The 20,465-nt window shown below is 38.6% G+C and overlaps 1 protein-coding gene across 1 annotated transcript; it reads right to left on the bottom strand.

The window, feature by feature from the left end:
* Positions 1-803: 803 nt before the first annotated feature.
* On the bottom strand, positions 804-10,319 carry dynlt2b (dynein light chain Tctex-type 2B). Its single transcript, XM_061976410.1, has 5 exons — positions 10,172-10,319; positions 3,642-3,775; positions 3,442-3,511; positions 1,272-1,335; positions 804-1,202 (listed from the first exon to the last, which is right to left on the bottom strand). Exons 1-5 carry the CDS (start codon positions 10,216-10,218, stop codon positions 1,155-1,157), a joined length of 363 nt encoding a protein of 120 aa, XP_061832394.1. The 5' UTR covers positions 10,219-10,319; the 3' UTR covers positions 804-1,154.
* Positions 10,320-20,465: the final 10,146 nt, after the last annotated feature.

Here is a 20,465-nt window from a genome sequence, read left to right as displayed (position 1 = left end):
GTAATGACAGACTGAAAAAATTAAATTGCCATTTCACATTTCAAATGACTTCAGGCTCCATTTTCACAGAACAGGCAATTACCTACAAGACTCAAAAGTGTTGAAAAGCACTCGCTGGACACTTCATTAAATCTGTCCTTTTAATAAGATCTAAAATATCTGCCTTTCCAAATACAATAATCCTCAGTGTTGATTGACACTGTCACCAGAGGTATAAATCCAATAATATGATTGTTATTGTTTATTTCACAGAAATACCTGTGTCTTATGATGGAATATATGTATCTAAATATGGAAATAACTTTGGAGGGCTTCAAATGAAATCTTTATTTCCATCCCTTTAGATGGTACTTGATGAAAAACCTGGAAAAGTAAAAAAAAATACCGATATCATTTAAAAAATGTGTTTTAATCAGCATCATATTGTTTTTATTATATTTAAAATCTTATTTTTTTTACCTTTTCTTTTAGAGCAGGGTTGTCCAGTTTTATTTCAAGCAACAGCCACATATAAAAAAATTGAAGGAAGTGGGGGCCATTTATAAATTTTGTACATTAGAGATACTAAACCCAATACAAAATAAATCAATCAATATATGCTAAACTATCTGAACATAAAAAAAACATCTTAGCTTTGTGTTACAGCTAACGAAGCAAATAAGTGTAACATCTAATATAACCCCGTTGAGGTATTTAATTTCTTCCTGTTATAATTATTTCCTAATATGATCATTATTCCACCAACTAAAACCTTCCTAAGGGCTTTAGCACATTGAAAAACGTACCATATCTTGCAAGAAATGTGTACACATGTTTAATATGACAGGACGCACAGATATAATCAACGACCATATACAATAAATTATTTTGTCTGCCATTTTGGTTTTTAGGTCACAGTTTTTGGGGATTCGGGCAAGATGCCTTTTTTCTCAGATTTTATGGTGTGATGATCCAATCTAGGAAGTGTTTATTTTGTCTTTAGAATGTGTCGTTGGCTTATAAAAAAATGAGCAGGATTCTACTGCATAATGCTGAGCCTTCCATAATAAGTTGCATTATAAACGACTACACACAACCAAGAAAGGCAATGGATGCAGGTGATGTAAGTTTCTTATCTAGGTATGTGTTCACCTCAGCAGCTGCCCTCTGCCTCCTTAGTAGAAATAGCTCCCAAAGACTGCCACAGCACAGAACAAAGAGTCCTGTGAATGTTTCAGAAATGTTAAAAAAAAATCTCCCCACAAATGACTGAAGAGAATAAGAGTACTTACATTCATGAAAACATATTCTGCATAATTGTCAGTATCAGCATCCCATAAACACCTTGAAGACATCCTGAGGAAGCAAAAACGTATCAATAGCTTGTCCGTAAATGCAAAATCCGCCCTGGAACTACAGTTTCTAGAATCTTTGCAAGATAAAGGCAGTTTTCATTGTTTGAACAATATATATATAGTCCTACCAATACATCTCAATTGATGTCACATGTGATTACTATCAAAATACAAACCACTGCAAAACACACTTAGGGCCTTATTTACTAAGATCCAAATGCCACATGCTAAACAGCGTGTGCAAACAAGAAAACAGCATGTTGCGTGCGATCTGCTAAGACTGCGTGTGCAATGGAAAAGTGGTGCAGACCGCCTGGTTTAAATGAGGAGTTTGTGTGTACTATACGGGGCTCACTACACTCATTTACTGCACATCCACGTACGTATTCAAGCTCTTACCTGTGGTGTTTTGCTATGTTTTCAAAGATGCAGAAGACATGTACAACTTTTTATGGGCATTTTAGAAGCAGTAGAGCAGTGCATCTACAATCACACCACTTTTTTTTTTCTACCGCCAAAGGTGCGCTCATTAGAGAGAGGCTGCACTTACTCCAGCTCAGGATGCAAAAAAAATCATACTTAATAAAGTTTATTTTACATAAGAAATGCTTTAATAATATATTGTATGTGAAATAAACAAACAGCACGAAGAAAACAGTAAATTATCCAAATATGTTGGCCTGTTCTTTCACCTTTGTCATTATCTTCCTCTTTATGCTCTACTTACTTTATACAAAACTCTCTTTGAACCACATCTAAACTACTGTAATGTCATCTGGTGTAACAACTTCCCTAGCTACCTTCACAAATTAGAATCCAGGCAAAAGAAAATCATACGGGCCCTGTCATGGTCCAAGTTTAATGCCCCCACTCGACATCTATTCCATAATTATCATCTCTTAAGACTGACAGAGTTCAATATTTATCACAATGCTTGTCTAACCTATCAAGTCATCCACTGGCTGAATCTCAGGCTCTGTAGCTTGGTTCCTATCTATCGTCCCCAGCATGCCCACAACACTCGTAACTTTGACCTGATATCAGGTAAACATCGTCTATTGGCTTGTACTGCTCAAAGTGTTGTATGCAGGGGACCAAAGAGCTTGATGAGAGCCTCAGGATGCTGTATTCATTCTCCAACTTCAAAAAGCAACTGAAATCATATCTATTAACCACCTATCTCTAATGCCTCATGTGAATGGCTAGTGCTCCTTTAGAGGATTAGCATTGTCACATGGCTTCGGGGTAGACTACTGCTGGGTTGTGCGTGGTTGAATGTATGTATGTATGTATGTGTATGCTTGCTTTTGTGCTCCTATTTTGTGTTTGTCATATCGCGTTTTTGTGCTTGCCACCATGTTTCAGCATTCCATGCATATACTGACCTCTGGACCCCCTGCCAAAAGCTTCTTCTAGCTTATCTGGGGGACCCTTTCACTTACCACCATCCTTAAATGGATATTCACTACTGTTGTAATCATAATGTGGTAGTGTGAATAAAACTTGAAACTAAAGGACACTAAAACGCATAAACTGAATTTGTTTGAATAAGTCCCTAAATCCTCTAAAATGATGCAGCTGAATAGATATGTCTAATATGTTTTATTTCTCACCATCCAAAATGTAAGAGTGTGTATTTTGGCACATTTTCACCCGTTTGTGGACAGCGGTACAGGCGTTGACAAGATAGCTTGCACAAACAAATACATACAGTGGTCAAAAACTACCGTATTTTTCGGACTATAAGTCGCAGTTTTTTTTTCATAGTTTGGCCGGGCTCCAGTGTGATTTATATATGTTTTTTTCCTTCTTTATTATGCATTTTCGGCAGGTGCGACTTATACTCCGGTGCGACTTATACTCCGAAAAATACGGTATATGATATATGATCATTTATAGTTACATCACTTTTGGCCCATGCTGAAATCTTTATTTTTTCAAACACTTTAAATGTAAACATGTTCAAAATAAACCTGTGAACTGCGGTTCGGCGCACATAAAACATATATGCAGGAGAGTACAACTTTTTTTTTTTACTGTGGAATATAGTTATTTTTAAACTGTTCTTGGACAGAATATTTTCTGTGTAAACTGAAAATCAACTCACTTGACTCCTTGCCCACGCTGTTCTCCAATGGTCACTTGCACAACAAACTTGTACCTCTCAAACCCCAACTCTGTGTAGAAATTAGACATCACAGTTACCATCAGCTACCACTATATATATTTTTGTTTTTGTTTTTTTGTTAGTTTTATAAAGGCAGCTTTTTAATGGTTGAAGGTGTGTAATGAAGTTGCATCACTCACTCTTGACTTTGTCCTTAACGCAGTCTGCAAGCGTGAGTGTCAGCTCGGAGACTTCATCTTGGTCGTACAGCGCTTCGGCGAGGCGCCCCTTCACTATTTCATGTATGCATTCCTTCACGACAGCAGGCTTGAATCTAGAATTTTCCATCATTGGAAGAAAAAAACATTGAAAATCAGATGAACCTTCCAAATTTCTAAAACCTAGCTTAAGGATTCTCAACATTTTATTCAAGTGAAGTATCCTAAGCAAAGCATGTTTTGTTGGGGGGGAAAAAAGATCAGTATCTGATTTATTACGTTCCAAAACAGCGCACATTTGCAGTGGTCTTGTGTGAAGATACAAATGCCTTAAATTGTAAACAAAGAAATGATTACTTGATCACAAAAGTACTCTTCAGTCACTAAATTAACATATGTGTTAAACATTTTCTATGAAATGGAAGAGGTGGAGGATTAAATAAGCTCTGCCTCTTCTTACTCCTTTTCGGAACATGCTGTGATGAGAAACTGTAAACACGTGATAATTGTGACTATCTTAAGTGCTCGTGCACATTAAATATTAATTATCAACCGAAAGTGTTAGCTTTTAGGATCATCAAAAATAAGTGTTCTAAAATGAAAATATATTCATAAATTTTATTTATTAATCAAATATTTTCTGGATTTAAAAAATATATATTTTGTCTCTTTCTTAATCACAATAAACACAGCATAAAACATCCATCCATCCATTTTCTACCGCTTGTCCCTTTCAGGGTCGCGGGGGGGTGCTGGAGCTTATCTCAGCTGCATTCGGGCAGTAGGCGGGGTACAAGGTACAGCCTTGACCAACACAGATAGACAGACAATATTCACACTCACATTCACACACTAGGGCCAATTTGGTGTTGCCAATCAACGTATCCCAAGGTGCATGTCTTAGGAGGTGGGATGAAGCCGGACTACCCGGAGGGAACACACGCAGCCAAGGGGAGAACATGCAAACTCCACACAGAAAGACCGGGGATTGAACCCAGGACCTTTGTATTGTGAGGCACATGCACTAACCCTTGTGTCACCGTGCTGCCCAGCATCGAGCATATGGACTATGGACTGTTTAAGTTTGTAAGTGGGTAACTTTCTAAAACCAGCAAAAAGGCTAAACTTATTTCCTCCACTGTATGTACAGTATTCTTATAATCTCAAATACTACAGTGATTTAGCCTACACCCTCGATTAGTCGAGTTCAGTTCATTTATTAACTTAATTCATAAAAATCTAACCAAAAATCTAATAGAAATCAATCAATCAACATAACATTAAAGTAAAAATATGAATGAAAAGTATCAGAAAGAAGTTAAAAACGTATAATATCTGTCCCCTACAAAGCCATATTTTAATTCTACAAGATTTAAACCAATAAAGAAGAAATCATTTTACTCAGTCGTATCTTTTCATCATTGTGATTTTTACATGTTTTTTTTAAATACAGAAAAAAATTTACATTGTTTTATTCCACTGCCAAGTCTGTTCCATAAACTAAAACCTCTGATTGAAATACTTACTTCCATTATCACTGTTCTCAATGTAGATGTATTAAAGATCTCAGGTCCTGTCAAATTATAGTTACTGTCTCTTTTTACAAATCTGTTTTGAATGTTTGGTAGAATAGTTGCATGTGCTTTGTACATGATTTTTAGGATTTTATACTAGAGAATAGGGTTGTCCCGATCCGATATTTGGATCGGATCGGCCGCAGATACTTGCCAAAAAATGTGTATCTGCAAGGCATGTGAAAATGCCGATCCAGATCCAGTTTTTAAAGAAATTCTGGTCCGTGTTTTCCAACGCACCGATTTAAATAATACATTCCACTTTTCTGCTGCTCCCTAATTTCCGTTCCGCATTTTCCAGCACACCTTCAACACAGCCACAGGTCTGTGTCCTAACCATTAAGAAGTTACCGGTAACAATGTCAGCTGTGTGGGGGCAAACAATTGAAGGGAGTGTGTAGATAGTTGTTTTTTTTAAGTTTACACTTATTCAAGAGCAAGTATTGATGCTGAGTTATAGACATTTTATCCCACTCAGGTTGTTTGTGTGTTTTGCTTTTTTAAATAATGTTTACAGCATTATTTGCACTTTATACTGTTCACTTTTTTTACTGTTCAATGATGCCATTTCTCTTTGTCATGTATAATTTTGTCTATTTTGTGTTTATCCTTGAATAAACAGGTCAGTTTCTTGTTACCAACCATTGTGTATTATTCAAACTCACCTAATTCAGCTGGCTAGTTGTTATCAAGAGTACTAAAACCCTTTTCAACTTGAATCTGACAACAAAGTAGGTTAAATAACTTTAAACTTTAATACATGCTCGGATAGGCCAGTATCGGCATCGGATCGGAAGTGCAAAAACAACATCGGTATCGGATTGGAAGTGCAAAAACCTGGATCGGGACATCCCTACTAGAGAATGCCATATAGGTTGTTAAAATGAAATAAAGTCTCCATTGAAACATTCGTGTTGTTATCTGTGACGTTTGAAGGTGGTGCCTGCTGGACTTTTGACAAGAACAAGAAAGTTTGATCATATTACGCCTATACTGGCTCACCTGCACTGGCTTCCTGTGCACTTAAAGATGCGACTTTAAGGTTTTACTACTTTACGTATAAAATACTACACGGTCTAGCTCCATCCTATCTGGCCGATATGTCCCGGCAAGAAATCAGAAATTTGCGTTCAAAGAACTCCGGCTTATTAGTGATTCCCAGAGCCCCAAAAAAAGTCTGCGGGCTGTAGAGCGTTTTCTATTCAATGTTTCAATGTCAATCAATGTTTATTTATATAGCCCTAAATCACAAGTGTCTCAAAGGGCTGCACAAGCCACAACGACATCCTCGATTCAGAGCCCACATAAGGGCAAGGAAAATCTCACAACCCAGTGAGATGTCAATGTGAATGACTATGAGAAACCTTGGAGAGGACCGCAGATGTGGGTGACCCCCTCCCCTCTAGGGGAGACCGGATGCAATGGACGTCGAGTGGGTCTAGCATAATATTGTGAAAGTCCAGTCCATAGTGGATCTAACATAATAGTGAGAGTCCAGTCCATAGTGGAGCCAGCAGGAGACCATCCCGAGCGGAGACGGGTCAGCAGCGCAGAGATGTCCCAAACCGATGCACAAGCGAGCGGTCCACCCCGGGTCCCGACTCTGGACAGCCAGCACTTCATCCATGGCCACCGGACCTGTGCCCCCCCCTTCCACAAGGGAGAGGGGGGCAGAAAAGAAAAGAAACGGCAGATCAACTGGTCTAAAAAGGGGATATATTTAAAGGCTAGAGTATACAAATGAGTTTTAAGATGGGACTTAAATGCTTCTACTGAGGTAGCATCTCTAACTGTTACCGGGAGGGCATTCCATAGTACTGGAGCCCGAATAGAAAACGCTCTATAGCCCGCAGACTTTTTTTGGGCTCTGGGAATCACTAATAAGCCGGAGTTCTTTGAATGTAGATTTCTTGCCGGGACATATGGTACAATACAATTCGGGCTCAAGTACTCTGGAATTCCCTCCCGGTAACAGTTAGAGATACTACCTCAGTAGAAGCATTTAAGTCCCATCTTAAAACTCATTTTTATACTCTAACCTTTAAATAGACCAGTTGATCTGCCATCTCTTTTCTGCACTGCCCCCCTCTCTTGCGTGGATAGGTTATTAGGTGACCACAGATTTTGCGGTAGCTGTTCAAAGTCGGGACCCGGGGTGGACCACTCATCTGTGCATCAGTTGGTGACGTCTCTGCGCTGCTGACCTGTCTCCACTCAAGATGATTCCCTGCTGGCCCCACTATGGACTGGACTCTCACACTATTAACTAGATCCACTACGGACTGGACTCTCACACTATGAACTAGATCCACTATGGACTGGACTCTCACACTATTAACTAGATCCACTATGGACTGGACTCTCACACTATGAACTAGAGCCACTATGGACTGGACTCTCACATTATTACCACCTACTCAGTGGCCTAGTGGTTAGAGTGTCCGCCCTGAGATCGGTAGGTTGTGAGTTCAAACCCCGGCCGAGTCATACCAAAGACTATAAAAAAATGGGACCCATTACCTCCCTGCTTGGCACTCAGCATCAAGGGTTGGAATTGGGGGTTAAATCACCAAAATGATTCCCGGGCGCGGCCACCGCTGCTGCCCACTGCTCCCCTCACCTCCCAGGGGGTGATCAAGGGTGATGGGTCAAATGCAGAGAATAATCTCGCCACACCTAGTGTGTGTGTGACAATCATTGGTACTTTAACTTTTAACTTTAACTTTAACTAGATCCACTATGGACTGGACTGTCACACTATTAACTAGATCCACTATGGACTAGACTCTCACACTATGAACTAGATCTACTATGGACTGGACTCTCACACTATTAACTAGATCCACTATGGACTGGACTCTCACACTATTAACTAGATCCACTGTGGACTGGACTCTCCCACTATTAACTAGATCCACTATGGACTGGACTCTCACACTATGAACTAGATCCACTATGGACTGGACTCTCACACTATTAACTAGATCCACTATGGACTGGACTCTCGCACTATTAACTAGATCCACTGTGGACTGGACTCTCACACTATTAACTAGATCCACTATGGACTGGACTCTCACACTATGAACTAGATCCACTATGGACTGGACTCTCACACTATGAACTAGATCCACTATGGACTGGACTCTCACACTATTAACTAGACCCACTATGGACTGGACTCTCACACTATGAACTATATCCACTATGGACTGGACTCTCACACTATGAACTAGATCCACTATGGACTGGACTCTCACACTATGAACTAGATCCACTATGGACTGGACTCTCACACTATGAACTATATCCACTATGGACTGGACTCTCACACTATGAACTAGATCCACTATGGACTGGACTCTCACACTATGAACTATATCCACTATGGACTGGACTCTCACACTATTAACTAGATCCACTATGGACTGGACTCTCACACTATTAACTAGACCCACTATGGACTGGACTCTCACACTATGAACTAGATCCACTATGGACTGGACTCTCACACTATTAACTAGATCCACTATGGACTGGACTCTCGCACTATTAACTAGATCCGCTATGGACTGGACTCTCACACTATGAACTAGATCCACTATGGACTGGACTCTCGCACTATGAACTAGATCCACTATGGACTGGACTCTCACACTATGAACTAGATCCACTATGGACTGGACTCTCACACTATGAACTAGAACCACTATGGACTGGACTCTCACATTATTAACTAGATCCACAATGGGCTGGACTCTCACACTATTAACTAGATCCACTATGGACTGGACTCTCACACTATGAACTAGATCCACTATGGACTGGACTCTCACACTATTAACTAGATCCACTATGGACTGGACTCTCGCACTATTAACTAGATCCACTATGGACTGGACTCTCACACAATTAACTAGATCCGTGATGGACTGGACTCTCACACTATGAACTAGATCCACTATGGACTGGACTCTCGCACTATTAACCAGATCCATAATGGACTGGACTCTCACACTATGAACTAGATCCACTATGGACTGGACTCTCGCACTATGAACTAGATCCACTATGGACTGGACTCTCACACTATTAACTAGATCCACTGTGGACTGGACTCTCACACTATTAACTAGATCCACTATGGACTGGTCTCTCACACTATGAACTAGATCCACTATGGACTGGACTCTCGCACTATGAACTAGATCCACTATGGACTGGACTCTCACACTATGAACTAGATCCACTATGGACTGGACTCTCACACTATTAACTAGATCCACTATGGACTGGACTCTCGCACTATTAACTAGAACTACTGTGGACTGGACTCTCACACTATTAACTAGATCCACTATGGACTGGACTCTCACACTATGAACTAGATCCACTATGGACTGGACTCTCACACTATTAACTAGATCCACTATGGACTGGACTCTCGCACTATTAACTAGATCCACTGTGGACTGGACTCTCACACTATGAACTAGATCCACTATGGACTGGACTCTCACACTATTAACCAGATCCACTATGGACTGGACTCTCACACTATTAACCAGATCCACTATGGACTGGACTCTCACACTATTAACTAGATCCACTATGGACTGGACTCTCACTCTATGAACTAGATCCACTATAGACTTTACTAGGGGGGTTGATTGATTGTTGACATGCAGCTGTGCCAACAATTCTACCTTTACAGTTAACACACCGCTGCTAATAGTTTGGCATAACTAATAAGCGTAAAACTGAGAGGTGTTATTAATATTTAGTTTATCTTGATTAGTGGCAAGGCGGAGATGATGTATGTGTGTGGTATAGAACAGGAAAATGGCGGATGACGGTAGCTAGGTAACGAGAGCGTCGGTTCGGCTACGGCTAAAGCTAACCTCACAATACACAAAAAGTAGCTTTAAACCGACTCACTTGTGTTGGTAATTGGGTCGTATGAGGTATGTATCCGACCCCTCCATGGCACGTCGATAACACAATCCACAAATGCGAGTAGTTTCAAAGAAAAGACCTAAAAAGTGGCCAGTAAAGTTAGAGGTCCAGACCGGAAGTACAGCCGTCTTCCCCCCCCCACCCCCGCACCGGAAGTGCTTTTTTCAATACTTTAACAAAATAAAACGGTTAGGATACCGTGTCTAGCCTACATACTGTATTAATGAATAAAACCTACATAATGTAGGTTTTATTCGTTTTAATATGTTTCATCATAATAAAATTAGTTTTCTCTTAACAAAAAAGATCGGTTAGGGAACTTAATTGTTATTATGTGCTAGCAGTTCCGACTTCTTCATAGCCTGTGACACTTTGACTGACGCATGTTTTTAATTTGATTTTTTTTAATTTTTTTATTTACATTTACATAAAACATTACCAGCAAATTTACAAAAAAATGTTTGTCATCACTTGTGAGAATGAAGAGCATAGAAGAAAAGGTCATTTCCAACATCAGTATTCAAGGACAACTTTAAAACAAATGTGTATATCAGTAGTGGGGGTTAAACTATGGAATTCTTTTTACAATGAGATAAAAGATTGTAAAAAATATATTCCAATTGAAAAAAATATATAAAGACAGAACAATAAGATCATATGGACAGCCATAAGTGTTTACACTTTGCTTTATATTTATTATTTGACTTGTTTTTTGCCTGGTTTTGTATTTGTTTTGCATCATCCCATGAGGTGTATATTACTTTTTCTTTTGTTCGGTTTGTACTTCATGAAGTTTTGCACTTGTGTTTTTTTTTGTTTGTTTTCATTATATTTGGATGTAATTGTTGGTTTATATGATATCCATTAAGTAAGACTACGTATTATGTTGAAGGGGGCAGGAAAATATAAGATTTTCTTCATCCCGTTCCTTCTCAAGCATAGGTGTGTAAATATATAATTGAATAATTGAGGTATAATTGTCTTATCGATCAAAGACGCACATCAATGAAGGAGATAAATATATACAATATGTGTGTCTTACTTGTTTTGGGCATACAAAAGAAAAATACACATGTGTTTAATTGTGTCTTTTGGACTGTATATTTAAAAAATCCAATACACAAATGCTTGAAAAAAAAGGAAACAAATCAGTTACATGAACACGTTGGCGAAAAAATACCTAACATGTAAACAACACTCAACAAAAGCATCCAACATTACGACACATTGACTTATTCACAAGTTTAGTTGCTTTGTTTTTACATTGTGCCCAAGACCAGACTTAAATCCAGGGGAGACAGGGCCTTCTCTGTCGTCGGCCCTAAGCTCTGGAACACTCTGGCCCTCCATGTTCCAACTGCTCCCACAGTGGAGTGTTTTAAGTCTCGTCTTAAGACCCACTTTTATTCTTTGGCTTTTAACACGACGTTAGTTGTGGGGTCCTCTGTTGTCCTCTGTGTTTTTTTTTTTATAAATTTTGATTTCTATTTACTGTTTTAATTGGTTTTTCCCTTTAAAACCGTTTTTAATCATATTTATTTTAATATTGTTTTTATATTTATTTATTTTTTGTATATATTCAGTCATTGGTGGAGCTAAGGATAATATTTGAATATTGTTTTTAATATTGTTGTGCAGCACTTAGGAAACATTTTTGTTGTTTAAATGTGCTATATAAATAAAGTGAATTGGATTGGATTGGATTGTGTTCCTGTTAATGATACACATTATCAAAGTAATAAAAGGATCGATCTTTTGATTTGAGAATCGATATTACAGCCATAAATATCTGGTATCGGCGGTATCCATATTTCAGTATCGATCCACGCATCACTAATACTAGATGTTAAAACTAGGGATGTCCGATAAATGCGTTAAAATGTAATATCAGAAATTATCGGTATCGGGGTTTTTTTATCGGTATCGTTTTGTTTTTTATTAAATCAACATAAAAAACACAAGATACACTTACAATTAGTGCACCAACACTCATCCACACAAAAGGGCTGTTTCTTTCTGTTATTATATTCTGGTTCCTACATTATATATCAATATATATCAATACAGTCTGCAAGGGATACAGTCCGTAAGCACACATGATTGTGCGTGCTGCTGGTCCACTAATAGTACTAACCTTTAACAGTTAATTTTACTAATTTTCATTAATTACTAGTTTCTATGTAACTGTTTTTATATTGTTTTACTTTCTTTTTTATTCAAGAAAATATTTTTAATTTATTTATCTTATTTTATAAAAAAATTTAAAAAAGTACCTTAACTTCACCATACCTGGTTGTCCAAATTAGGCATAATAATGCGTTAATTCCACGACTGTATATATTGGTTGATATCGATATCGGTAATTAAAGAGTTGGACTATATCGGATATCGGCAAAAAGCCATTATCGGACATCCCTAGTTAAAACATACTGATTTTTTGATACCTGCATCACACATGGGCAAAATATATTCCCTGACTTTGAAACAGTATTACAAATATAGAAAAAAACAATATTATTAGACGCCAGGCAGGCAAATATTAATTCAGCTGGGTAAAATGAATACATTTCTTCCAAATTGGTGCCTTGGAATCGTGAGAGTGCAACCTTGAGTGGTTTTTACAGGTACCAAGAAATGCAAGGCATGCGATTTTGTTCTTGGACTTAGACTTAGACTTCCCTTTTATTGTCATTCAAATTTGAACTTTACAGCACAGATAAGAACGAAATTTCGTTACATAAGTTCATGGTAGTGCAGGATAAAAAAGCAATAAGGTGCATATATAAATAAATAAATATATATAAATAATATATATAAAAAATAAATAAATATATATAAAATAAATAAATATATATAAATAATATATATATATATATATAAAATAAATAAATATATATAAAATAAATAAATATATAAATAAACATATATAAATAAATAAATAGATTACTGGACAGATAAATATATTGCACTTTTTCACATGCGTCCACGTTTATAGATGTATGTTATATTGTCTTTATATTGTCTTAGTTTAAAAAGTTCCGCTGATTTTTTCAATGTTTACTTGACAGACTTATTGTTTGAGGATAACATAACAATGGGATCAATAACTCTGGTGAGCAACGCTGTCACGTACGATTTCATCAATCAATGTTAGGTACATACAGCATTACAGGTTTGTATGTGTGAGGCTTGACTGGCTCCTGGGGCTCCGCACACAGTATGCAGCATCTCCAACAAAAGCCGTGCACAGCGTCCAGCAGCAATTTAGTCAAACCGCAAAAGTTAAGGACCCTTAATATCCATTCAAGTGACAAGAAGCCTCCATGCTGATCAATTGTAGTTAAATATATAAAAAAATAATCCAGAGCAGAAAACAGCATGCTTGGCATTGTTGAGTTGAATTGCTCATTATTTAGAAAAAGACAGGCCTACAATGCTGTGAGAGACGATCTGTTAATTGCAGCACACGCTTCCTAATTTCACTACACACAAAGCAAATGTGAAGCTGGACATTTTAAAATTCGAGACACCATACATCCCTCTCCTTGTTGACAATATCGACCACACGTTTGTCTTAGTGCACGTCAATACTGCATCAACAAAACACACCTTTGTTCAAGTAGTCAGGTTTTTCCAAAGGTACTAAAATGACACCATGTGAAACCATTTCAAGACTATTGGCATATAAGCTGTAAAAATGTTAAAAACATATAGTCGCGTTTCATATGAAATATATAAGATAATAACTAGAGATGTCCGATAATGGCTTTTTTGCCAATATTCCGATATTGTCCAACTCTTAATTACCGATTCCGGTATCAACCGATACCGATATATACAGTCGTGGAATTAACACATTATTATGCCTAATTTTGTTGTGATGCATTAAACAATGTAACAAGGTTTTTCAAAATAAATCAACTCAAGTTATGGCAAAAAAATGCCAACATGGCACTGCCATATTTATTATTGAAGTCACAAAGTGCATTTTTTTTTTTTAACATGCCTCAAAACATTGAAAATTCTCCATCAAAATCATGTAATCGGTATTGGTATCGGCTGATCTCACTTATGGATGATCTGTATTTTAACTGGCAGAATAAAACCCTGATCGGAACGTCCCTTTTTAATACCATGGGATAGTGTCCAAACCGGCACATATCTCGGGACACCAAGTTGAGGGTCTACAATTCCTCTGTCATCTCTGTCCTTCTGTACGGCTCGGAAACATGGCCGCTGAATAACATCCTGGCGGCCAGGCTAGATGGCTTTGATTCCAGAGCCCTCAGGAGGATAGAAGGCATCACGTGGAGCCAGCATGTCACCAACAAGACCCTAAGAGAGCTAACCCAACAGCTCCCAGCCTCTCACCTCGCAGCAATGCGGCGAGAGCGCTGGTATGGCCATGTCATCCGCCTGCCGGGGGAACACCCCACGCGCAAAATCCTGGACTTCAACCCGCAGCGAGCTGGCTGGAGACGCCCAAGAGGCGCCCCCGGGACTCGCTGGCTGGATGTATTAGCCCAGGACCTTAAGGCCTGCAATGTGACTATGGCACAAGCTCAACACCTTGCCCACAACAGACCCAGATGGAGAGACCTGGTTGCTATGGTCGGCTCTACGCGCCCTGAAGTGCAAGAGGACTAAGTAAGTAAGTAAGTAAGTGTCCAAACTAGAGATGTCCGATAATGGCTTTTTTGCCGATATCCGATATTCCGATATTGTCCAACTGTTAATTACCGATACCGATATCAACCGATACAGATATATACAGTCGTGGAATTAACACATTATTATGCCTAATTTTGTTGTGATGCCCCGCTGGATGCATTAAACAATGTAACAAGGTTTTCCAAAATAAATCAACTCAAGTTATGGAAAAAAAATGCCAACATGGCACTGCCATATTTATTATTGAAGTCACAAAGTGCATTATTTTTTTTTAACATGCCTCAAAACAGCAGCTTGGAGTTTGGGACATGCTCTCCCTGAGAGAGCATGAGGAGGTTAAGGTGGGCAGGGTTAGGGGGGGCGGGGTTGAGGTGGGTGGGGGTAGGGTGTAGCGGGGGGTGTATATTGTAGCGTGCCGGAAGATTTAGTTCTGCAAGGGGTTCCGGTTATTTGTTCTGTTGTATTTATGTTGTGTTACGGTGCGGATGATCTCTCGAAATTGTTTGGTGTGGGTTCACAGTGTAGCGCATATTTGTAACAGTGTTAAAGTTGTTAATACGGCCACTCTCAGTGTGACCTGTATAGCTGTTGACTAAGTATGCAATGCATTCACTTTAGTGTGTGAAAAGCCGTAGATATTATGTGATTGGGCCGGCACTCAAAGGCAGTGCCTGTAAGGTTTATTGGCGCTCTGTACTTCTCCCTACGTCCGTGTACACAGCAGCGTTTTAAAAAGTCATACATTTTACTTTTTGAAACCGATACCGATAATTTTGAAACCGATACTGATAATTTCCAATATTACATTTTAAAGCATTTATCGGCCGATAATATCGGCAGTCCGATATTATCGGACATCCCTAATTTTTAATCACATTAATCAATTAATTCATTTTTTGGACGAGTTTGCTCACTACAACTGCTGTGGGGTGAGCGTCAACAGTATTTCCCTCTGTTTAGTGCTTTAAACCGGAAGTACAAGTGCCGTTCAGTCTTCTAGTCGTCCGTGGCTTTTCCACGTTGTTTGTACGTTTTACAATATAACTAAAACAATTCATGCTCACTAAACCGTCCCATGTGCGATGTCTGTAGGTGTGTCTTCATGCATATTTGTACGCGCTATTGTAACGTAATCAGGCTAGCATCCTTAACATTAGCTAATATGCTACCACATTTACGAATGTCTGTGTTAGTATTATTAACTTGCTTTGGCATTCTGTTTGTATTGTACTCCGTACAGCGGCGTTTTAAAAAGTCATAAATTTTACTTTTTGAAACCGATACCGATAATTTCCGATATCACATTTTAAAGCATTTATCGGACATCTCTAATAATAACTAATACTTGTCACTAAGGCTCCGTATGTACTGCACACCAAATATTTTGCGCTTAAGTGACACAGATCGGATTTGTTTGCCAGTCCAAACGCTCCCAAGTGCTTCGAATCAGGGGGGGGTCGCAGCTTGCTGCGGGGTTGTTCTTTCAAGATGCAAAAAGACGGCTCCGGACGAAGGCGTAAAGGTAGGATTGGATTTATTAACATAAATCACTCAACTACCAAAAACACAAACAACACAATCCAAAAGAAAAAGGCAAGCGTGCCTAAAACACATGAAGCTACTAGTTAGCAGAAGCTATGGCACAGAACATGAACACTTACTTGGTCAGAACGTGACGTAAACAATGAAGCCAGGCCGACTGACAGGCAAAGGCAACTTAAATAATGCCTCTGATTAGTGCTCGGGAAGCAGGTGAGCGGGTGAGCACTAATCAGAGACAGGTGAACACAATAAGTCGCCATGGTGACAAAAGCAAACAAGGAAGCCTAAACGGGAACTAAAGAAGTCCAAAACTAACAGAACATAACCAAACAAAACATGATCCGGACCACGGATCATGACAATGACATCTATTAAACAAGACAAGAAGCAAGGAATTAAACAGAGACAGAATAAAATTTGGCTCAATTTGAGGAAAAACGTCTGGGCTGTACTCTTGTACAGTCTCCAGCACGCTCTGGCGAAAGATTGTACGCCACCTCTTTTTATTTGGACTTTCCCTGTTTACATAACAACAGCTGTTTCTAATGGAATGGCGGGTATGTAAACAGCCGTTGTTTTCGGTCACATTAACACAAAAGAAAAAGATGTGTGACGACCGGGGCGCATGGTGATGCGGGGTTTTCGTCTCTCAGGACGCAACGGACTTCGAACACAGCGTGCAGGTAAGAAAGGATTTATTTAATAAATAAATTATACTGGAACAAACAAAAACGTGCTCATAGCACGGAAGGCAAAAACTAAAAATGGCTAGCGTGGGAGCTAGAAGGTAAAAAGGAGTCTAGTGTGGAAGCTAGCAGGTTCAGAGCAGGAAACAAAAGTCGTCAACTAGTGATGGGTCCGGCAACACCGATGCATCGGCGCATGCGTCGAGCTCATAGAGCGAAACCCTGTGTTGGTGCGCGTACCGCTTTTAGAAAGTCACGTGACCGATCATGAGCTGTTTTGGTCACGTGACCGATACGCGAACTGTGTCGCACTGACGCCTCCTCTGTGCCCTGTGAAAGGGTATTTTCTACAGCCGGAGAAATAATAACTAAGAAGACAAAGCGTCTAAAATTGAATATGTTGGAAAAACTGTTTTTTTTTTTTAATAAAAATGTGTAAAAAAAAAAAAGCATCCTCATTCACAACACGTTCTCTTAGATTTCCATGTTATGATACATGTTCACATTATTTATTGACTGTATCTAAAAAAGACAAAAAATATATTTTTATTTAAATGAAGTTATGAAATAATCCTAAATGAAATACAATGACTTGGTTTATATTATTGTATATACTAGGTCAGTGGTTCTCAACCTTTTTTCAGCAATTTTTTTTTAATTCAAGTACCCCCTAATCAGAGCAAAGCATTTTTGGTTGAAAAAAAAAAAGATAAAGAAGTCAAATACAGCACTGTCATCAGTTTCTGATTTATTAAATTGTATAACAGTGCAAAATATTGCTCATTTGTAGTGGTCTTTCTTGAACTATTTGGAAAAAAAGATATAAAAATAACTAAAAACTTGTTGAAAAATAAACAAGTGATTCAATTATAAATAAAGATTTCTACACATAGAAGTAATCATCAACTTAAAGTGCTCTCTTTGGGGATTGTATTAGAGCTCCATCTGGATTCATGAACTTAATTCTAAACATTTCTTCACAAAAAAAAAAATCTTTAACATCAATATTTATGGAACATGTCCACAAACAATCTAGCTGTCAACACTGAATATTGCATTGTTGCATTTCTTTTCACAGTTCTTTTTGACAGACATTTTAGTGACAAACCTGAGCTTGTGCTTCACTGAGTTTATGAACTTACATTCATATTTTGTTGAAGTATTATTCAATAAATATATTTATAAATGATTTTTGAATTGTTGCTATTTTTAGAATATTTAAAAAAAATCTCACGTACCCCTTGGCATACCTTCAAGTACCCCCAGGGGTACGCGTACCCCCATTTGAGAACCACTGTACTCGGTCATAAAATCAGTGTCAGTTGAGTCGGTCCATAGGTTGCCTGTAGGGATTTTTAATGTCCAGCAGATGTCAGTATTTAGTGACACAGTATCGACACAGTATCAATACAGTTTTGCAATGTGTTGAAACGCTTCATGACGCCTCATCAACCCATCACTATCGTCAACTGTTGTACGAGAACAAACTAGGAAGCAAGAAAGAATGACAGGGAAGGCAGGCTTAAATAATAATGTCAGTGATGACCAACAGGTGCGCGTCGGGAACACACGCGGCAGGCGAAAACAATAAGCAGCCATGGCAACAAACTCAGGTGTACAAAACAGGCACTCAAGGAGTCCAAAACTAACAAAAAACACAAGTACCTTGAAAACGTAAACAAAAATATGATCCGGGCAGCGGATCATAACAAGATGCCTCGGGCAAAACACGTAAACAACAACGAACAATGGCAGCTTTCCCCCCCCCCCCGACAGTACTGTTCATTTATTTTCAAGGTAAAAACGGCGTTGTAAAACAAACGATACACGATTCGCGGCAATACTTTACTCCCTGTACAATACAGTACATCAAAATAGGATGATTGGAAACCGGTACGAGAGCTTCCCATCTGGCAATGCCGTGCACAATAAATTGGAGAGTCTTCACTTGGTTTGCATACAGCAGGTGTGATAATGGACACGCTGGGAGCAGTGGTTCATTTTGCTTTGGATACATGCCTATATTCGGAAAGCAGCTGCCTTTGCTTGTGCTTTTCCTACATGATTTGCATGCTTTTTAAGAATCCGCATCACGCTTCAGTTGCAGCACCACTATATATATATACATACATAAGTACACTGGCCAATAGGACCACTCACATCTTCCATCCACTGGTAGGTAAGTCATATCTAAAGATTTCATACAATATGATACAGCATTGAATTGATTAACGTGGACCCCCGACAAGTTGAAAAACTTATTGGGGTGTTACCATTTAGTGGTCAATTGTACGTGTCATGACTTGGTCTTGGGTGTTAGCTTTTCCGGGATGCAACGGAAAGTTGGCTCGGGCGAGACGGGAATGAAGATACATTTTTTATTTAAAGACTATAAATACAAAACAAGGAAGTAAACAAAAGGCGCGCACAATGGCGGAGAACAAACTATGAAACCAAACACTTGCATAAAGGCAAAAACTATGAACAACAAAAAAACACTAACTGTGGCTTAATAAACAAAAACTTACTTGGCATGGAACCGGCATGAAAAAAGAGCAGCAAGGATCATAAGCGTGTGGAGAGTGTGCAGAAGCATAAATATGGAGATGTCACCAGAAAGACAAACTGAAAATACTGAACTTAAATACTACTGACATGATTAACGAAAACAGGTGCGTGACTCAAAACGTGAAACAGGTGCGTGACGTGACAGGTGAAAACTAATGGGTTGCTATGGTGATAAACAAGAGTGCACAATGAGTCCAAACGTGGAACAGGTGAAACTAATGGGTAATCATGGAAACAAGACAAGGGAGTGAAAAGCCAGAAACTAAACAAAACATGACTAAGACAAAACATGATTACACAGACATGACAGTACGGAATATGTACTGTACTGTGTAATCTACTAATAAAAGTTTCAATCAATCAATCAATCACTGATTCCTTCACCAAGTATTACCTTGGAAATCACTTGGCTCTCCAAGTAATAAACCAACATTAAAATACCGTAGTGTAGTAGGCCTAAGTATTCATTGAAAACAAGGCAGAGGTTGTATTTAATGTAATTTTGCCTATTGTTCACAATCATTATGAGAGACAAGAACACACATGTCTCTTTTTATTTTTTTTTAGGATTTTACAGATGATAAACACTTGAAAGATGCGCCTACATATACATTCACTGTACAAACATACATATACTAGGGATGTCCGATAATGGCTTTTTGCCGATATTCCGATATTGTCCAACTCTTAATTACCGATACCAACCGATACCGATATATACAGTCGTGGAATTAGCACATTATTATGCCTAATTTAGGGCAAACAGATATGGTGAAGATAAGGTCATTTTTTTTAAAATAAAATAAAAT

The sequence above is a fragment of the Nerophis lumbriciformis genome, linkage group LG14 (genome assembly GCF_033978685.3).
Source record: "Nerophis lumbriciformis linkage group LG14, RoL_Nlum_v2.1, whole genome shotgun sequence".
Classification (NCBI taxonomy): domain Eukaryota; kingdom Metazoa; phylum Chordata; class Actinopteri; order Syngnathiformes; family Syngnathidae; genus Nerophis; species Nerophis lumbriciformis.
This window is presented reverse-complemented; position numbering and strand designations above follow the sequence as displayed.